Source organism: Cervus canadensis, chromosome 15 (assembly GCF_019320065.1).
Source record: "Cervus canadensis isolate Bull #8, Minnesota chromosome 15, ASM1932006v1, whole genome shotgun sequence".
NCBI lineage: Eukaryota > Metazoa > Chordata > Mammalia > Artiodactyla > Cervidae > Cervus > Cervus canadensis.
Window position 1 is genome coordinate 51,327,482 of NC_057400.1, and position 20,965 is coordinate 51,348,446.

At 38.0% G+C, this 20,965-nt stretch overlaps 1 protein-coding gene across 2 annotated transcripts in view; it reads right to left on the bottom strand.

Annotated features, from left to right (window-relative positions):
- Positions 1–20,965, bottom strand: part of SLC25A12 (solute carrier family 25 member 12) — a 97,369-nt gene that overhangs the window by 6,895 nt on the left and 69,509 nt on the right. For both annotated transcript variants that reach the window (XM_043487728.1, XM_043487726.1), the window contains exons 10-14: positions 20,246–20,327; positions 18,767–18,925; positions 15,699–15,751; positions 15,229–15,309; positions 510–650 (exon numbers count right to left, since the gene is read on the bottom strand). In XM_043487728.1, coding sequence (XP_043343663.1) covers positions 510–650; positions 15,229–15,309; positions 15,699–15,751; positions 18,767–18,925; positions 20,246–20,327 — 516 coding nt within the window. The remainder of the gene's footprint in view (positions 1–509; positions 651–15,228; positions 15,310–15,698; positions 15,752–18,766; positions 18,926–20,245; positions 20,328–20,965) is intronic.

Below are 20,965 nucleotides of genomic sequence, written 5' to 3' on the forward strand. Positions count from 1 at the left end.
TTGACAAATCCCACCACTTAACTTCTTAAAGACCTGAATCCTACCAAACTCTACTACTGTTTCACTGTGGTCAAATTATTAAGACAAAGACAAGCTCCTACTGGGAAGATAACAATAGAGATAGCTCAGACTCAAAATAAACATAAGACTATTTTGAAGTCAGTCCTAAACCAGCCCCAAAAGAACACCAAAGAAACTTTTCCCATATCCACCAGTAAATAAAAGGCTGTGAGCCTGAAGCCAGCGGGTCTGTGGTGCTGGCCTCCCTGCTGGCAGCTTCATAAAAGCCTGAAGATGACAACAGGACAGCGTGGTTGTACATCCCACTGCCTCTAATAGAAGTGTCCTGATTTTTTCTTTTTGTTTTGATTTTCTACTATTGGAACTACCCTGCTGGACAAGATTGCTTTTCCATTTATGGGGAAGTAGTCTGATTTTGACATTTTTTCACATTTCTATGGAGTACACTACAACCTCTCTATTGAGAAAACCCAAGGGAATCTACCCACCTTATACAGACCAAAGAGTCCCAGGTCCCGGAGCACATTCAGGGCACTGACCCTGGGTCCTGTGGTGATCTCTCCAGCTACCTGTAGGCGAATCTTTACTATCTCCAGAGGGTTAGTAAAGATGACCTGAGAGCCGCCAGCCTGCAGGCAAGAAAGGAGAGACAGAGCAGATTTCCATATTAGAGCCCGACCGACCCTGAGTACAGCCAAAAAAAAATCTGTAGACCTCCACACTGTACCTCTTTACTCCTCCCCCTTTGCAGGGAGGGGAATGAGAGTCTGACGCTTTGGCCGATGCTGGAAGGGCTCACAGAGATGGCCCCAAATTCTGTCTCAAATCAACTTATGTCTAGTTTTGCTTCTATTTGAAATGTCAGGAGTGTTTTCCAGATCAATCTTCCCTGGGTCAACCCACCCATATCCAAAATGGCAAAACTAATAAACTCATTTGGAAAACAAAAGTGAAGCCAGATGTGGCAGCTGGTGCTCCAAAGAAAGGGAAAGAGATGGTAGGAGATTGACTGGTATCTTCTACCAAGCTGGAACTAAAATTCAGATCTACATAGCTTCTTTCCTCTTCTTAAAAACAAGCAGTCTCCTTAGCTCAACCACTTGCTGCCACTTTCTTGGACTGCAGAGCAATTAACACAGAGGTGTTTTTACCTCACGCTAGCCAAAGGTGGAAAGTCTCCTCTGGTTCAAATTCTAAAATGTATTATCCTGAACAAAACTCTGCAACCACATCCACACAAAAGAAGATAATTTGGAAGGACAATTGCAGTATCATTTCAAGACCAAACTAGAAACACTGTTCAAGACAGAGGTGGGAAATGGAGCATCTAGTTATCACAAGTACAAAAGAAGGCAAACCAAAGCCACACTCCACACTCACTCGTGGTGAGCAACCATAGATACTTAAATTTAGATAATGAAAGTGTATCTGCACTGGAAGTCTGTTGGGGGGAGGAGAGAGAATGTTTAACAAAACTGCTACCAACTCCTTTTTTGGTTTCCACAGGAAGAAAAAAAATGTGTGTGTGTGTACACATATGGATACATAAAAATAAATAAAAATTTAAAAACATAAATATATATACATTTCCATTCATGAAGTGAAAAAAATCTCATTTGCACATTGTCATCTTAAGTGTAGCTGTTTATATTATATAATCAGAACCACACTTTATAACCATAATTACATTACATAATCATAACTTCACTGTAATAGCATGTCACATGTGAAACAGGAAACAGGTGCCTCATTGGGTACTGGAATCCCACAGGTATAGAAAGACTATAAACAACACCCATAAAACCCACAAGCAACATTCAATGCCACTTCAATACTCTACCTTCACCCATATTCCTGTTCGTTTTTCTAAAACCCATAGCCCTCCAGACCCCCTTTCCAAGGGGCAGCAAAAAGTCCCAGACCATGCTCCTAACTGACCAGGGGCTATAAACCAACAGAACACTCCTCTTCTCACCCTGATCCCTCATTCCTATCAACATCCACAACTGCCAACACTGACACAAGCTTCCTTTCCTCTTGGTGCGAAGTTGATTGCCCTGGATTCCTCAGGGCCCTAATCCTCTTTTTGTCCACCAAGTACTGAGGATGCAGCAATTTGCTGTCTCTCTCTGGATTTCCCAAATCTACACAACCCAGACCACTGGCACAAAGGTTCCTGAGTGACGACTGACCCAATTTTACATGTTGATTTGCCCCTGCTTCTGTCTCTTAATCTGTTGCACTGCAGGCAGGAGAAAGTATTTCAATGTTTCAATCTAAGGAAACAATACTTTGAAAAGGATTGCTGGGTGAAAAATTATGTTAAAATGATAATCCAAGTAATTGCTCCTGTAGCTCTAGTATTAAAGACCAAACCAATTACAAAAGTTTACTACTTCCTTGAAACCTCTTGTTTAAATAATGGTTGCAAAGACTATCTCTGGGAAAATGCGTTTTATGTTCTAAACTAAAGCAGATTAAAAAAAAAAAGCATAAATTTTTATTATAATCCCCCAAATTCGCCACCACCAGATGATGTCAACCCCTGGGTTCTACTCATTAAATATGGACATTATGTTTAAATAAATACAAAGTTCTTTCATGTTTTTAATCATTAGTAAATTATAATATCCTGCAGAGTAGAAATACTCCAAACAGCACTGCGCCCCCAACCACACAGACACAGTTCCCTCCTCCTCTGTCTCTCACAGACCCTTCTGGAAATAACTGTCAGTTTAGTGAAGTTTGTATTTAACAACTCTCCAAATTTCTTTCTACATGTGCATGTAATAGGCTTTCAACTAAAACAGTACAAATAAAAGAAGGAAAACAGGAACACATTAACCATTACATGCCTTTAAGATCTGTTACCCAGCACCTGTACTACATATACAAAAAGGGCCATACAGTCAAAGCTATGGTTTTTCCAGTAGTCTTGTACAGATGTGAGAGTCGGACCATGAAAGAGGCTTTTCTTTCAGCTGTCTTTCATCAGTTAGAAAGAATTGATAATTTCGAACTGTGGTGCTGGAGATTTGAGAGTCCCTTGGACAGCAAGGGACCAGTCAATCCTAAAGGAATATTCATTGGAAGGACTGATGCTCAAGCTGAAGCTCCAATACTTTGACCGCCTGATGCGAAGACATGACTCACTGGAAAAGATCCTGATGTTGGAAAAAATTGAAAGCAGGAGGAAAGGGGGGCTACAGAGGATGAGATGGTTGGATGGCATCACCGACTCAAAGAACATGAATTTGAACAAACTCAGGGAGATAGTGAAGGACGGGGAAGCCTGGCTGCAGTCCATGGGGTTACAAAGTTAGACACTACCGAGCAACTGAACAACAATAACAACATACACTAAGTCCCATCAACACATTGGACACAATCACAAAGCTAAACATATATATGTGTATATATATATATTTATGTCCATATATATGTAAAATACATGAAATATAACAAGTGAATGTGTAAACAATGAAATGACACTATAAGCAAGGCACACACCTATGTGTTTGTTTCACACCTATGTGTGTACTCTACTATGATTGAAGGAGAAAATTTCTACCAATTTCATGATCTATACATTCTTTAAAAATAATCATTTTTAAGAACTTTATGACAGACCTAGGAATATATAGACAATATCCAGATGAAATGGAGCAAGACCCTGTGGGATCCTTTCTGTCTCCTATTTCTAGTTTGTAGTAAATAGGCTTCCTTCAGCCTCCCTGACCTTCCCTGAGTTCCAAAGGACAGATTCAAAGAGTTGCTTTTCAGGAAAGGGAGGGAGCAGAAGCCCAGAGACAAAGCAGGACAGTCAAGTAACAGCAATGCAGCCTGGAGGCAGGGTTCCGGTTCCTCCCCAAGAAATACACATAACAAATTACCTTTGACTGCTATAGGAACTAAGGCCCCCATGCAGGTGGAGTACGGTGACTTCAGGCTTAACACAAGATTGCGGGGGCACTGCCACGCTACCTCATCACTGACTGTACACAGTGGAAGATAATGAAGACAGATCCCCCTCCCCAAATGATTCTCCCTTTAAAAACTTTCACGGCTGAGCAGAATCTTTGAAGTTGGTTTTTGGACACGAGTCTGCCTTCTACCCAGATTGCTAGCCTCCTGAATAAAGCAACCTTTCCTTTTCTAACCAACACTTACTTCTCAAGTACTGGCTTTCAAGATGCAAGCAGCCAAGCCTGAGTTCAATAACACAGAAACACTGAATAATAAAGATTGCTATCTAATTTGTCTAAAACTTTGGGTACGTTGTAACACTTTAAGGAAAACACACAAGGCAAATATGCACTGTCCTTTTTTAAGCTCTGAGGTTAACTACTCTCATACATATTAAACTGGGGACAGGGAGAAGGGGGAATAAAATTTGCAACTAATTCAATTACTCTGATAAGAAATCTAGTGACAAAGAACAAGATTATGATGTTATCACATCCTTAACTGTTTCCCCTCTGAGAAATAAACACACCAGAAAATATCATTTCTCCTCTATTTTAAGACTCTACTGATTCTGATATCATGAATTTAATAACAGATATTCACAGGGAAAAAACACTACTTACAGTAAATATAATCACTGAATATACAGAATTTCAGATGTGTTAAAGTGTGAAATAAAAATATAGTAACTTTTTAATTTAAAAAGTATCTGTATTTTTACAAATAGGCTGACATTTGCTATTTTTAAAAGCAACAAAATTAAACAAAAAAATTAAAATGATCAATAAGTAAATATTTAAGCACAAATAATTCTATGCTCTTATTCAGTCTATAATATTAGATAATAAAATCATGCTAAGTGACATAAACAGAACATAAAACATTAGGCACCTATTTATCACAAATATGTCAAAATTGAGTTAAGTTTATAAAAAAACAGAATAGCTTAGAGATGAAAACATTGGTTGCACCCCCGGGAGGAGAAGTAAATAGCTAGGAGAAAGAATTTGCAAAGTATATGCCATTATATCTTTTAAATTCTGAATCGAATGTACTAACTACTCAAAAACAAAAAACAACCCAAAAAACAACCCCTACCCCCACCACCAGCAATAAGAAACAGAACTGGTCTTAGAAACAACGGCTCTTTTTACGTACCAGGTCCTCTCTCATACATGCTTCCCCATGGGAAACTTGGGAAGTCATATACTTTAAATGCATTTGAAAAAACTAGTTAGCCCTAGTTATCTGTGGATCCAAAATTTTCAATAGGCTTATCTACCTAAGCATATATGGACATCAAAAAGAAAATCAAACTAAGTAAAGCTAGTGATCTGAAATAATAGACACTGAGATAAATAAAACTGCAAGTTAAAACATGATGATACACAGCTATGTAGTCTTAAATGAACACTGTGTAATTTGATGTCTTCCTACCTTCCTACCTTGCACTTGTGTTAACTAGCATACCAATTCACACAATAATACCTTTGGTGAATTTTTTCACTCACCAAATCAACAAAATTAATTTCTAACCTCTAACTGTTAAACTTCCCTCTCAAACTTGTTATTTATTGTTTTAAAGAGATGCGAGCATTAATATTAAAACTGACTTAGATGCTTCCATTTTTCAGTATTAAGTTCTCATTTCTTTGTTCCAGAACTGAATTACAAATGACACAATGAGACAGAACAAATCTCATTTTGAATGAGGCTTACCCACATCCAACAGAAAACAGAATGGAAAAACCTCCATATCATCTTGTGTTGCATAACTTTTTAATGAGAAAATTAACCAACGAAAGCTGACAGCTTTAGTTATTAAAGCTTTAGTGACTTCCCTGGTGGCTCAGACAATAAAGAATCCACCTGTAATGCAGGAAACCCAGGTTCGATCCCTGGGTAAGGAAGATCACCTGGAGAAAGGAATGGCAACCCACTCCAGTATTTTGGCCTGGAGAATCCCATAGACAGATGAGCCTGACAGGCCACAGTCCATGGGGTCGCAAAGAGTTGGACATCACTGAGCGAGTAACAGACAAAGCTGACAGCAAAAGTTAGGAGAAAAGGATGTAATACTGAGATGTCACCACTCACCTTTGATGTGCCTGAGACCAAGGGGCTGCACACAGGACTGGGCCTGTTCGACCTGCCCGCATAATCCTACCCAGGGGCAAAGACCACAAAGAGGCTGGGGATCCAGCCACCGGCTGCATGACCCGCCCCCCCCACCCTCCTCCACCCCCAGCACCAAGCCCCCTGTTTACTTCCCTCTTTGATCTGTTGTCTCTTATAGTTTGAAACTATTTTCCAACTGACAAATGTCCAATCTAAACAATTCATTTTATAAAGTCTTCCCTTACAGAGACAAATGAAAATCTAACTTCAATTTAAGGCCACATCAGCTCCTTGAACAGATGTACCAAATATATACATTTAAAACAGCCAGAAAAACAAATAAAAGTCATAGAATTAGTTGTCACTTTGACTCAAGCAGGATGAAAAGAGACAGTGGCTCTGGCTCACAATGCCATCAACCAAGCATCCTTATTGTAAACAGCAACAGGAAACACTATAGTTCGCTGTAAAATAGTCCAAGACAGTCATAGTTTAAAGGGAGTGATGATAAATGCCAGGGTGTTCAGAGATATGAATAGATTAAATTACACATACTGACATAATATATGTGGACTTTTAATATGTGTGCATATGTATGTGTGTCCATGTAAGTATGCAAGCATAGTTGAGACCACACTCGTTCCTGGGGATGGGAGCTGAAGAGACCATTTCCAAACAGCTCTTTATAAAGACCTGCAAGCTCAGCTTGCTGAGAAAGATATGGCTTAGGGAGCTGGTGAGCTACCACTTTGGGCTCCTAGGATTAGTAAATGCTCCAACTAACAAGTGGGCCCCTTGCTACACCTATATGGGCACGGATATGGTGGTGTGTGTGAGCTCATGTGCACACATAGGCCAAAGGGAGGAAAAGAACAGAAAGATTCCGGGTCTGGAAAGCTGTCGACCTATATGGTTGTTAGCTTTGTAACCGAGATAGGTCATAAGCTTTTCATTCCTTGGTTTCCTAATATGACAATAGAGATTCCATCATCTACCTTACCTACCTCACATAGCTCCTGTGCAGTAACTAAGGTGAGAGCACCACACCGACTGGAAGCAAGATACAAGGGAAGGGATGTGTTCTCCAGGACGTATGTTCATACGGGGCTATGAAAACACATGCAGCATAATGGGGCCATCAGTCCTTCGTTGAGCAATATGTACATTTTGAATTTTGACTTTTATCCTTTTCAGTTCAGTTCAGTCACTCAGTCGTGTCCAACTCTTTGCGACCCCATGAGTCGCAGCACACAAGGCCTCCCTGTTCATCACCAACTCCCGGAGTCTACCCAAACTCATGTCCATTAAGTCTGTGATGCCATCCAGCCATCTCATCCTCTGTTGTCCCCTTCTCCTCCTGCCCCCAATCCCTCCCAGCATCAGGGTCTTTTCCGATGAGTCAACTCTTTGCATGAGGTGGCCGAAGTATTGGAGTTTCAGCTTCAACAACAGTCCTTTCAATGAACACCCAGGACTGATCTCCTTTAGGATGGACTGGTTGGATCTCCTTGCAGTCCAAGGGACTCTCAAGAGTCTTCTCCAACACCACAGTTCAAAAGCATCAATTCTTCGGCGCTCAGCTTTCTTCACAGTCCAACTCTCACATCCATACATGACCACTGGAAAAACCATAGCCTTGATCTAGATGGACCTTTGTTGTCAAAGTAATGTCTCTGCTTTTTAATATGCTATCTAGGTTGGTCATAACTTTCCTTCCAAGGAGTAAGCGTCTTTTAATTTCATGGCTGCAGTCACCATCTGCAGTTATTTCGGAGCCCAAAAGAATAAAGTCTGACACTGTTTCCACTGTTTCCCCATCTATTTCCCATGAAGTGATGGGACCAGATGCCATGATCTTAGTTTTCTGAATGTTGAGCTTTAAGCCAACTTTTTCACTCTCCTCCTTCACTTTCATCAAGAGGCTCTTTAGTTCTCCTTCACTTTCTGCCATATGGGTGGTGTCATCTGCATATCTGAAGTTATTGATATTTCTCCCGGCAATCTTGATTCCAGCTTGTGCTTCTTCCAGCCCAGCGTTTCTCATGATGTACTCTGCATATAAGTTAAATAAGCAGGGTGACAATATAGAGCCTTGATGTACTCCTTTTCCTATTTGGAACCTTATCCTTTTAGAAGTAGGTAAATGTGATCATTTACCTGAAAGAGGTAAATGTGATCAGATAGGTAAGTGCTCTGTGCTGTGCCTAGTTGCTCAGTCATGTCTGACTCCGTGATTCCATGGACCGTAGGCTGCCAGGCTCCTCTGTCCATGGGGATTCTTCAGGCAAGAATACTGAAGTGGGTTGCCATGCCCTCCTCCAGGAGATCTTCCGAAACCAGGGATCAAACCCAGGTCTCTCGCATTGCAGGCAGATTCTTTCCTGTCTGAGCCACCAGGGAAGCCCAAGAATACTGGAGGTGGTAGCCTGTCCAATCTCCAGGGGATCTTCCTGATCCAGGAATCGATCTGGTGTCTCCTGCATTGCAGGCAGATTCTTTATCAGCTGAGCTACCAGGGAAGCTCCTAAGTGCTCTGGCTAGAGTTTAACAACATAAAAACAGATACTTAACCAGAGAGATCATTAGAAAATACATATAGTTCAGTCCCTTTAGACTTCTCAAGGGACTTCTCTGTTGACTCAGAAAGACACTAAATTTTTTCCCACTTAGGTTTATGGACATGTGTAAGAAATTCACATAATCCTTTTCTTTCATAAAACCACTACAGAAACCATTAAGATAATGAATAGGCAAGTCACAGATTGGGAAGAATATTCATAACACATGTATCTGACAACAGACTGTATCCATGATGTATACAGAACTCCTACAAATCAACAGTAACAGTGAGTAACCTAATTAAATAGGTAGAAGACTAGAACAGATAATTCACCAAAAAAGATAAATAGCCAATAAACACATGAAAGGATGCTCAATATCTTTAGGCATCAGAGAAATGCAAATTAAAACCACAACAAGATATAATTTCAAACCAATCAGAATAACTAAAACAGACTAAAAATATCAAACATTTTGAGGATAGGGAGTAACTAGAATATTTGTACACTGCTGATGAGACTGTAAAATGATATGTCAAAGAACCAACTGGCAATGTCTTTTATAATAAACTGAATATACATCTACCTTAGACTACTCTTAGGTACTAAATAATGTTTGTAACAACCTTATTTATAATAGATAAAAACTGAAAACAACCCAAAATGTCCTGCAACAGAAGAATGGAAAGCAAACTGTAGTTAATTCATACCATGGAATAATGCTCAGTAAAATTGAACAAAAAAACCAATACTGATACCCACACAAGGATGACTCTTGAAAACACTTTATTAAGTAAAAGAGGCCAACCATAAAAGAAAGCATTTTGTATGAGTCTGTTGATATGAAATCCAAGAAGAAACAAAACTGTTGACAGAAATCAGAACAGTGGCTGCTTGGGGGAGGGGAAGCATGACTGACTGGAAAGAGGCATGAATTAATTTCCTGGAGCGAAATGTTCTTCATCTCACTCTTGAGTGCTGATTTCATGGGTGTATACAATTGTTAAAACTCATTAAGCTGATATCTAAGATTTTTTTTAATATATTTTATACCTAAATAGCATATATATTCAGATATATGTTAAATTATTATAATATACATCCATATAATATTTTTCAAGAAAGAAAAGCCACTACAAAGTTGAATGGACTTGTCTAGATTTATTTTGATAAATGGACAAGGCCTTGATTTGATTTCCTAAGATAGTATTACAGAACAAAAGGAGTTGATCTTAAAATCAAAATACTTGGGAATACATGAAAACTGCAACATATATTAGCTGTGTGATCTGAGGTGAGAGGTAGACTCTGAGCTTCTGTTCTTCATCTACCCCTTTTATAGGAGATGATAATAGTGCATGTGAAAGTACTTTGAAAAATTCTGAGTTGACATAGTATTATTCTGCACACAACAGATAGCATAATTAAACAATTTATTTATGTCTGATATGGACATGTAATGTGTGTATATACAAATATGTATATACTTATACATATATAAAGAGAGACTTTCTTATAGAAAAATAAAAACATACAGCCTGATACGGATGGCTTACCTATGAGAACAATGAGAAAAATTATTTGAAGCCTATTGTTACATATACATTACTCATATGCACCCATAACAGATATTTACTGAGTAACTGTACCCACATGTATACAGTTATCCTATCTCCACCTAAAAAAGGGTGGAGAAATTATTAAATCTAAAATTCAAGTTATAGAAATAACAACAACAAAAAATAAGCAACCACACCTAAATCATAAATTCTGAACTAGTAAGTGTTTCTTGAGAAGACTTTAATATAGATATAAAGTAAGTTTGGTTAATGTTCATGATGAAAATTTAAAATATGAAAATGCACACTCTGTTTATAATTTTTTTCCCAAAGATCGTATCTATTTCCAAAGTGAGAAGCTCCACTGTGATTTTCTGCTGCCCTTAAAAGCAGTGAGAGCTGCTTGCATTTCCAAACAGGAAGTCAGAGTTAACAAAACTTGGACCTGGTTTAAAAAATATTGTGCAAGCATGTGTCTGTGTACATGCATATGATCATGTATATAAAAACATTAAGAGGAAATATAATGAGATGTTGACAATAAAAAATAAAACCTTCATTTGGTAATATCTTTGCTCAAAGCAAAATACTGCAAAATAAGGTTAAAAATTCATGTGAAAGATCAAAGAGCTAAATGTAAGATCTAAGACTATAAAACCCTTGGAGAAAATAGAGGTATAAATCTTTATGATCTTGGATTAGGCAATGACTTCTTAGATATGACATGAAAAGCACAAACAACAACAACAAACAAGATAAGTTGGACTTCATCAAAATCAAAGTTCAATTCTGCAAAAGGACACAGTCAAGAAAGTGAAAAATATCTGGAAATTATATATCTGATAAGGTACACTAAATATATAAAGAACTCCTATAGTTCAATAATAAGACAAACAACACAACTAAAAATGACCAAATATTCTGAATAGATTGCTCTTCAAAGATACATAAATGCCAGTACATTCATGAAAAAATGCTCAACAATGTCAGTCATTAGATCACAGTAAGATACCACCACATACCAACTGGGATGGCTATAAAGGACAGATAATAAGTATTGGCAAGAGTGTGGAAAAATAGGAACCCTCATACATTGCTGGGAGGACTGCAAAATGGTGCAGCTACTTTGGAAAATGGTCTCACAGGTCCTCAAAATACTAATTAGAGTTACCATATGACCTACCAATTCTACAACTAAGTATATATACAAGAGAAATGAAAACATATGTCCACAAAACTCTTTACATGAATGTTCATAGCAGCACTTAATCATAAAGCTTTTAAAAGGCAGAAAAAAACCCAAATGTTTAACAACTGATGAATGAATAAACAAAATATGGTATTACCTATATATAATTATGCTGAAATATTATTCAGCAATAAAAACGCTTGAAATATTGATACATACCACAACATGAATGTACCTTGAAAACACTACTCTGAGTCCAAGGAGCCAGAAACAAAAGGCCACATGTTTGGTTCCATTTATAAGAAATGTCCAGAAATGGTGAATCATTAGAGACAGGGTAGTAGGTTTCTTTAGGGGATAAGAATGTTCTAAAATTGACTATAGTGATAATTACACAGCTCTATGAATATACTAAAAGCTACTGAACTGTTTACTTCATGTGTGGGGAATTACATGATATATGAATTCTATCTCAATAAAGTTGTTATTTCAAAACTTTTCCTTAAACATAGCAATCATTCAACAAATGAGAGAATGAATGAAAGACTGAATGAATAGAAACATACACCAAATATGAAAGAATACAGATTTAGAGACAGAGTAGTTTGAGTCTCAATTTTTCCATTTATTAAGTGCTTGATTTCACTGAGCTTTTAGTTTCTTCAACTCTATTAATAGCTGGGAATAACAAAGAGATAATGCCTATAAAGTGTTCAGTCTAGTACAAGATGCTCAAGAAATGGTAGCTATTATGATGAATTATAATCATAAGCATGTATTTTCTTTGGTGACATGTAGAAATGAAGTAAATCACAATAAGAAATTCTACTTTCAAATTACCAAAGTGGAATATGATTAGACTTAAATCTGGTGAGAATGGTCAGAACTATCCTTTTTCTATGAGATATAAACATATCTTAAGTCTGGTTCCTTGCACAGAGGAAACTCTAAATCATTCTCAGCCTTGACAGCTTGTTGAATGAGAATGAATAAATGAAAGAAAGAGAGAATGAAAACATACCAAATGTGTACTAACAGAGATTTAGAGACAAAAGTGGTTTGACTGTCAATTTTGTCATTCACTAAGTGCTATGTCTTTTCTCAGGTTTTATTTTTTTCAACTCCAACTGGAAAGAATGAGACCATGCCTATAAAATGTTCAACCCAATAAGGAAAGTCCCTACTGCTCATTAGCATTCAAGCAGATTAGCATCAGTGATAATAGTAATATTTAGTTGGAGTGGTAGGTTTATGGATGCTCATTTTAACTTTTAATCTATATAATGTATTCTCTTTTGCATGTATCTAATATGACATACTTTTTAAAATAGATCACAAAACAAAAAACAAGAAAATACATAATGCTTAAGGACCAGACAGTTTCATTTCTTGGTTACCGTATGATCCAGTCAGTGCACATCATTTTACCTAAAGGACAGCACAGTCATTTTCAGAGCAGTAAACTTTCCCTTGCACGTAGGGAAACTGAGGCCCTGGTCCTAGCTGACCCTTCTGCTAAGGAAAAAATGTATAAAGTCAATACCATTTCTTCTGAATCAACTTGCCTTAGGCTAACACATTAAGTACATCTTTAAAACTGAGTGACCACACTCCTGTTGCCTGGTGGCACTGACAGCTTTTAACCAAACACCCATAGGGCACTCCACATTCTATCACTGCCCATACCCAGGATCCTACGGTTTTTATGATCAGGCTTCCCTGGTGACTCAGACTGTAAAGAATCTGCCTGCAATGCAGGAGACCCAGGTTCATTCCCTGGGTTGGGAAGATCCCCTGGAGAAGGGAATGGTTACCCACTTCAGTATTCTTACCTGGAGAATTCCATGGACAGAGGAGGTTGGTGGGCCACAGTCCACACAGCTGCAGAGTTGGACATGACTAAGCAACACACACACAGGGACTGGGAGCTTGGCAGGCTACAGTCCATGGAGTTGCAAAGAATCAGACATGACTAAGCAACACACACACACACACCCCTACCTATCTACCTCTTGGGTAGCCACTCTTTACCTGGTGACTGCTTACCAGATTTCATTCAGCAAAAAGACTATTCCTGTATTCCACAATGCCTGATAGTCTATCAACAGAGACCTTTTAGGGCTTTATTCTCCATTGAAATAAGTAGACTTTTGGGAGAAGTAGCAGATTGTGCTTCACCAATCACTTACACTGTAGTATGATTGAATTTATCAGTGGAAACTTGATAATTATACATTTCCTTTTATCCCTGAATGAAGAGATTCAGAGGGAAGAGGGAAGCAGAAGTGTTTGTGCTGAAGAATTGCAGACAATGAAATCATTCTGCCTAGAGCCCAACCTAACTATTTTTCACGCTGTCAGTTTCTAGCTAGACAATCCATCAAAGCCTCCAGAAATGAGTCATGATTAAGGAAGAAATGTAGAGTGTCAGTACAACCCTCGAGGTACTCCAGACTTCAACAGAAATTCCCAGAGTTCAAACCTAGAAACAGGGTCTTTACCTAGGAGGAACAAAGGAACCAAATACCTGATCATAATGTAACTACTTAGGTCACAGGTCAGACATGGGGGAACTAGTCAATTTCATGGGCAAAAACCTCTGGATGTTACAAATGGAAACAAATAATTATCTATATGGAACAAGAGAACATTACTTGAGAGATTTCTGACAAATGTATAACATGTGTTGTGGCAAAACTGAGTTAGGAAATTTCTTAACCAAATTAAAACTAAAACCACTGAGAAAAAGAATATGATTTGCGATGGGTCTTTAATTTGAAGAGAAAAATTGTAGCATCTAATTGGAGTGAAGACGAAGAGAAACTATAGTAAGAGCTAGCAAAGGTCTTATTCTATGTTTCTTATTTGTCATTCATGAAAAAAAGAGATAGCCAAAGACATGAGTCTTCTTTCTAAGAATGCACGTGGGTATACGTGAAGGTGTAGAGGCAAACACATAATCACACAAGGGAGTGCACCCAGCTGCCTCTTCCGTAAGAGCTTTGGTTGCAGAAAGGTAAGGACCTAGGTATGTGCCAGGCTGACAAACATCATGAAGGAGAATCCAGAGCGACCTCTCTCTCTGACCCTCAGGGCATCTTCTTGGAATTAAAAGCTGCAAAGGTCACTGACCTCATCACCTCAGTTTCACAAACAACTGAAGAGGATTGAGCCAAGACTGTCAGCCAAGTCAACTGGAAGTCATTAAGGGTTTCAGGGACAAAATGGATTAAACAAATTAGGTACTACTAAATGTGAAAGGAACACCACAAATTAGCTGAGCTGCAAACTTAGATTTGAGAATTGGACAAAATCCAATGTCATGCTCACACTTTAAAGATAAAGTCTCTGGGTTCAAAATTGTCAACAGCTTCAACATATTTATGGTTGCTTGCTCTGGTCCTTAAAAGAAGGGAAATTGTAATGATACTACAATGATTTACTCAACCCTACACCTAAAATAAAAGGGCCCAATTAATCAGTCACCTCACACTTATTCCAGTCAATAAAAATAAATGGTAACTCTACCCACTATTCTGTTTTCTGTGGTATTTAAAAAGAAACAGAATTAGAACTTCAAAAAGTGTCAAAGGTGATGTTTCAGGAGCTTCTAACAGACTGAGCTGACAAAAATACTCTTTTCTGCCTCAAAACCAGTTAAGATTATGCAATAAAATATTTAAAAAAAATCATACGATCTGAGAAAACTGCCTAGAATTCCTTGAGCTTGAGGGGATGTCACTCAGGTATTATATCTGGTGTGCAAAAAGGCTAAAGAAACATATTTGTCATGAGAAATCACAGTATTAATACTTACACAACCTCCAGCGAGGATTTCTGCTAAAAGTGGAATGGAGCCATCTCTCCTGGTAAATTTGTCCCGGACAAAATCATTAACCTAATTAGAAAGACAACATTAATTAACCAGAACTCCCAATCACTGCCTTTAGTGGTACATTAGTTTTCCAAGTCAGCAAAATACTTGTCTCATATAAAATTTAAAATTAGCAGATGTCTACATATAAATTCAAAATTTTACAAATGCCTCAACAGTGTGCTAGTTTTAGCCGCGTTAGTTTTGGTTTGTTTGTTTGTTTTTAATTTTTTTGCCATGCCGCACAGCATGAGGGATCTTAGTTCCCCAACCAGGGACTAAACCTGTGGCCCCTGCAATGAAAGTGTGGGGTTCAACCACTGGACCAGCAGGGAAGTCCCAGCAGCAGTTTTAATTTTTGGCTTAGTGATAATCTAAACAAATGACATAAATTCAATGAGTTAGCAACTTACAGTCAGTTTAATGGCCTTCTCTGGAGCAACCCCTATAAGTTGCGGTATCAGACCTAGGTAAACAAAGAGAATTGTAAGCAACATAGATGTACTAGACATGAACACACAAGCCCAATAAGGCGTTTTCCCCCACATTATTTACCCATCAAACATCTTAGGATTTTCATGAAAATGGGAAAAAATGGATTATCCTAAAAACTATGCATATGTATATAATAATTATTTATGTTAAATACAATGTTATACCGTCTGTTGCTATAAATCCTTTTCTTAGGCAGGCTTCCTTTAAAGTCTAGTTATCTAACACCTCTCAAAAACTATGAGGAAGAAAGGGAGCCCATGGATCTTCTCTACTCCCAGAACACTACCAATGACAATAGAACCACATTCCCTCTCTTTACCACCAACAACATACTAACTTACATAGACATTTTAGAGAAGCCAATGATGTATGCCTGGAAAAGCTCTGGAAAGCATCCTGTTAAGTAGACCCAGGTTCTGCCACAAATGATGCTACCTGTGTAATAGCACACAGTGGCTTGGCTAGTACAGAAAATCAACTCCCATAATTTTCTCTTTAGAGAAACACAAAATTTAGTGCTCATTTATTTAAAAGAAAGCCAAAACTATAAAGAAAAATGCAGCTTAAAGTACCAATTAATGGGTATGCTCTACAAGGAAAACACAGCCCACTGTTAGCCTATGTACTAATATATGTCAAACGTAAGTCATTTCAAAAGAATTCTCCTAAAATAAAGGAAACCATTATTCTCAGAAAGTTAAATTTTCCAGGCTGGCTGCAAAAGAAAAAAATATATAAACAATTCAACATCTGTAGCTATTCACAAGGCTCAACTTTCTAAAGCACACAGATTATCCAAATCGTTAAAATACATTTTTGCATACAGTTTTTAAAGATGCTAACAATAAACATATTATAGCCTTTAAATCACCCAGGCAAGGGGAAATTATGTATGTGTTTGCATGCTCACTGTTGATCTTAAGCCTACTTTGAGGATATTGCTGAGTGATTTTCTACAAATTGAGAGCCAGCAAGTAATCATATATATAGGCTACTGTCAGTCAAACTGAATTATCAATGACAAACACAAATCTGCACACACCTTTAATGGGTAGCAGCTGATTTAAAAGAATAAATCAGCAGATGGCAGTCTTAACTTTCTCTCATGATTATCAGGCCTTATTACTTTTAATCTGATTCCCATACAACCATGTCAGCATGAGTATTTGTTTTACAACCTTGCCTCAGTAAGGCTCATAGAATTTTAATATAGTACTGATGGTTTATGTCATTTTATCATTGCTGCCTACAAAGAAATTTAGGCTACTCTGTCAACAGTTTTGTCAATCATCTGACAAAATAATGGACCAGCTCTAAACAATATATGACAATCTCAACATAGTGTTCTCATACAGGACTCCTACAATCTTCCCCCCAATATAACAGTTTCTCATTTAAAGGACTGATTTTATCAGCTCACATCTTAAATCAAGCTAATAATTTCTTTACCCCCTACCCCCAACTTGCTATATTGAATCCAAATAATATGACATCTCTCTCAAATAAAATCTTCTGTAAGCATCCATTTATTGAGAAGGTAAACTGCAGTATGTATATCTAGGTTCCTTCTCTTTTAAAGTATACCAAACAGGGAGAAAGAGTCTTATTCAACAAAGAAAGATTGGAGATGTCAAAGAAAAAGCCACTTAGCACCACTTAACCATCAGGTTTCATATAAACAGAATTCAGATATTCAGTGATTAATAAAGTCTCAAACAAGACTGACATGCACAGACCTGCATTCTAGGTAATGTACACCTCTGCGCATGTTGTACGGCTAGAATTCTGTTGTATGGCTAGAATTCAAGACAGGCTAGAGTTCTGAATATCTTAAGAAAATTCATCACATTCCTTCTCAAGGGCAGGGTATTTGAGCCTAATTTGATTCCAGAACCACTCTCTTGTTCTACATAAAATGCCAAAAATGAACATCCTTGTGACCCTCTCCTTCAAGTATATCAGAACTACCTTTTCACTTGAGTATCTGCACATATTACCAATCAGAGGTGTTTCTCCTCCTGTCCACGAGCATAAAGCTTTGTTCAGGCCCAGTCTTTGTTCAGGCTCAGAATGAGCTCAGGATTAATGAGACTGTGTGTGCAAACAAACAAGTACAGTAAATTACATAAATGCCCTGGACCTGAGCATGTAGAGAGTTTTTCAAAGAATTCCAAGTGGCGCCCAAAGGGATTAAAAAATTAATCTCCCTCCCAAAGGAAACTCTAAATTCTAATGTGAAAACACGTACATGAAAGTCTCCCTCTCCCAAGAGAACAAGTTCCTACAAAGCCGACGGTGCTGGGGAGAATTCTGCATGGCGGCTGCCTCTGACGCCGACAGCACTGTGCTCAGCTTACAGCTGGTGATCACATTCCCTGCAAAAGACAGCCTGCTTCCACTCAGTGCCTCCAAGCGAAGAGGAGGAGTGGAGCAAGAATGGGACTGGGAGCAAAAAGCTTTCCTTTTCTGTTGTTTTTTAAACTTCAGATGACTCACTGGCAAAGACTTAATGAATGGTCCCCTTGGAAGAGACAAAAACATTTGCTATTTCTTTCAGCTGAAACAAGTGAATAGCAAGTAAACTCACCTCCAAAGCGCAGGTTGGCTTCTCTTTCAAAGAGAAGAGGTGTTATTTCTCCTTTAAAATTCACTGAGAAAAGGAGCTCTCTATTTCTTACCTGTCATCCTGGTATTTCATCTCAGACCTGTGCTTCAGTTTGTAAGAGCACAGTGACTACAAACCCATGTTGGGACAAATGCAGGCTTTGGAGGGCAGAAATAAGAAATAAAGACCTTGTTTGCAGACTAATATAGCTAGTTACCAGCAAGAATGTAAAAAGGGGAAATGAACAAGGAGACAATAAGAAGAAAAACAATCCTGGTCTGACTGAACAGGCTATGCACCGATTTTCATAATGAGTGAGGCCAAGTCTGCTGTGGTGAGATAAACTCACTTAACTTCAGCAGCTGAGATTCACTTACTCACCCCGGTAGAGTCCAAAGAAGCCCTCATAACGCAAGACTTTCTTAAAACAGTCAAAGCTGTTTTTGTACATCAGCTCTCCCACAACAGAGCCGGTGCCACGCTGGTTTTGCATGCGGGTCTTCACCAGATCTATAGGATATACTGCGGTGGCTCCCACAGCTATAAATAAAACAATTTTTAGGCTTAAAAGAGAGCACAATTAAATGGAGAATCTGTAAGGACAACAAATCTCATCTCAGAGAACTAGGAAATAGAACACAGTATCTATTCTCACATAAGAGACTTTAGGTAGTTTTTCTTTCTTTCATACACAGATGAAGGATCAGAGGCTAGCAACCACTGGGATCCATAAATACAGCTGCTACAGAGAACAACTGTAGCAAATTTTCAAGTTGTCACCAACATTAGATAGTCAACACTCAATTTTCTTTAACATTAAACTATTATATATAACATAGTTCTTTATATGTTCCAGTAAGTGTCCATATATTATACCAGTTACCCCTTAAAATAACTACATATGTACACAGAAGTGGCTATAAATTTACAATTTAGTTTACTACAGCACTTTGGTAAATTGACCTTAGTTACAGCTATAATATTGGAACCAAATCTCAACATGACCCTCCCCCTACTTACAGAACCCAGTTTTGTTTTGTTTTGTTTTGTTTTTTTAAAAAAGGCCAGGCTTCAGAATATCTCAGGCACTAAAAAACTTATAACATGAATTAGAGTATTAACTTTTTCAACTGTTGAAAACGAAAACATGCTCTGCAACTTCTAAAACTGAGACTGAAAAGAAAAAATAATAGCTTCATCAGTTCAGGCTTGTTTTGAAAAATCGTAAGTATTTTAATCACATCTACTAGGTTCTTCTCAACAAAGCAACTTCAGGTTTTACATATTCTATGGAGCGATTTAAGCCAGAAAGAAAAAAAAAAGGCCTCTTAAATTTTGCCCAAGAGCAGAGAAGAGAGGTTCATTTTAGCAAATCACTAACAAGTCTAGATATTCTTCAACCAACAAAAGATGAAAGGGGGGAAAAAAGGCAAGACACCAAACACAAGCAGAAAAGCAAAAGTGAATCACTTTAAGACGTTCTTTTATTTCTTAAGTGTCTGGGATTTGTACCCCAAATCTTGATTTCCCACCTTCCCTCACTCCTAACACCAAAAAACAGTCTTAGTCTCCATTTCTTCATACTGGCTTTAACCATAATAACTAGCGGAATGCAGCACGCATCCAAGACGTTCACATGATTCCAGAGGTTTTTGTCCTGAAGACAGACTGGAGCCAGAGGGGCCATGGCTGTGCTATGACAAGCCCTCTGATCATAGGTAAAAATAAAGAACACTTCAGAAAGCCCTGAACTCGTGACCCTTGTGAACAATGAACTGCACCTTTGCTGATCTCTCCTAGTCTAGTGAGATAATATTACATGAACACAAGCTTGAAACAGCACACAGACATGTCACTCACCTCCAGCAACTGAGCCCAGAGTGAATCTGTAAGCAGACTCGGCAATCTGGAGCCAGATAGGCCTGCCTAAACCATGAGATTGCTGTGGGGGAGAAGAAAATATTAAAAAAAAAAAAAATTGGAAAAGCATACAGCAAATGAAAAAAGCTATAATTTGGCTATGTTAATTTAAGATTCTGAAATAGATACTTCTACTATCGACATTTGAAAACTGTATCTGGCCAAATAGATACAGCAGCTTTCCCCCCTCATTTCCATAAGCCTAATGCCTCATTTATCTGCTACTATTGGGGAACACACTATCATTCTACAGAAGTGAATCTTTCAGGTAAATAAATATTTTAGGTATAAAATCTTTACACCTTCTTTGCTTTAATCAACTTAAAATTGAAAAATCTTTCTAAAATGTACAAAAACTATCTTGTTTCCTCAATCAGAGAATACTGATCATAATTTACCATCTCTGGTAGATTAGATGAAGATCAACATTAGACAGCAGGTCAACATATTCATGCGACTATCGTATGACCATTCATACGACTATCGTATGACCATTCATACGACCAGGATCTAAGGCAGCTGTTTGTGCTATCTTCCCATTTTTGACAGCTGTAACTTCTTTTACCAACAGCCTCCTAGTTTGATTTTGATGCTTCCCTCCCATCTATCAAGGCTGAAGAAATCACTTAACTAGAACTATCAGTATTAGACATAAGCAGG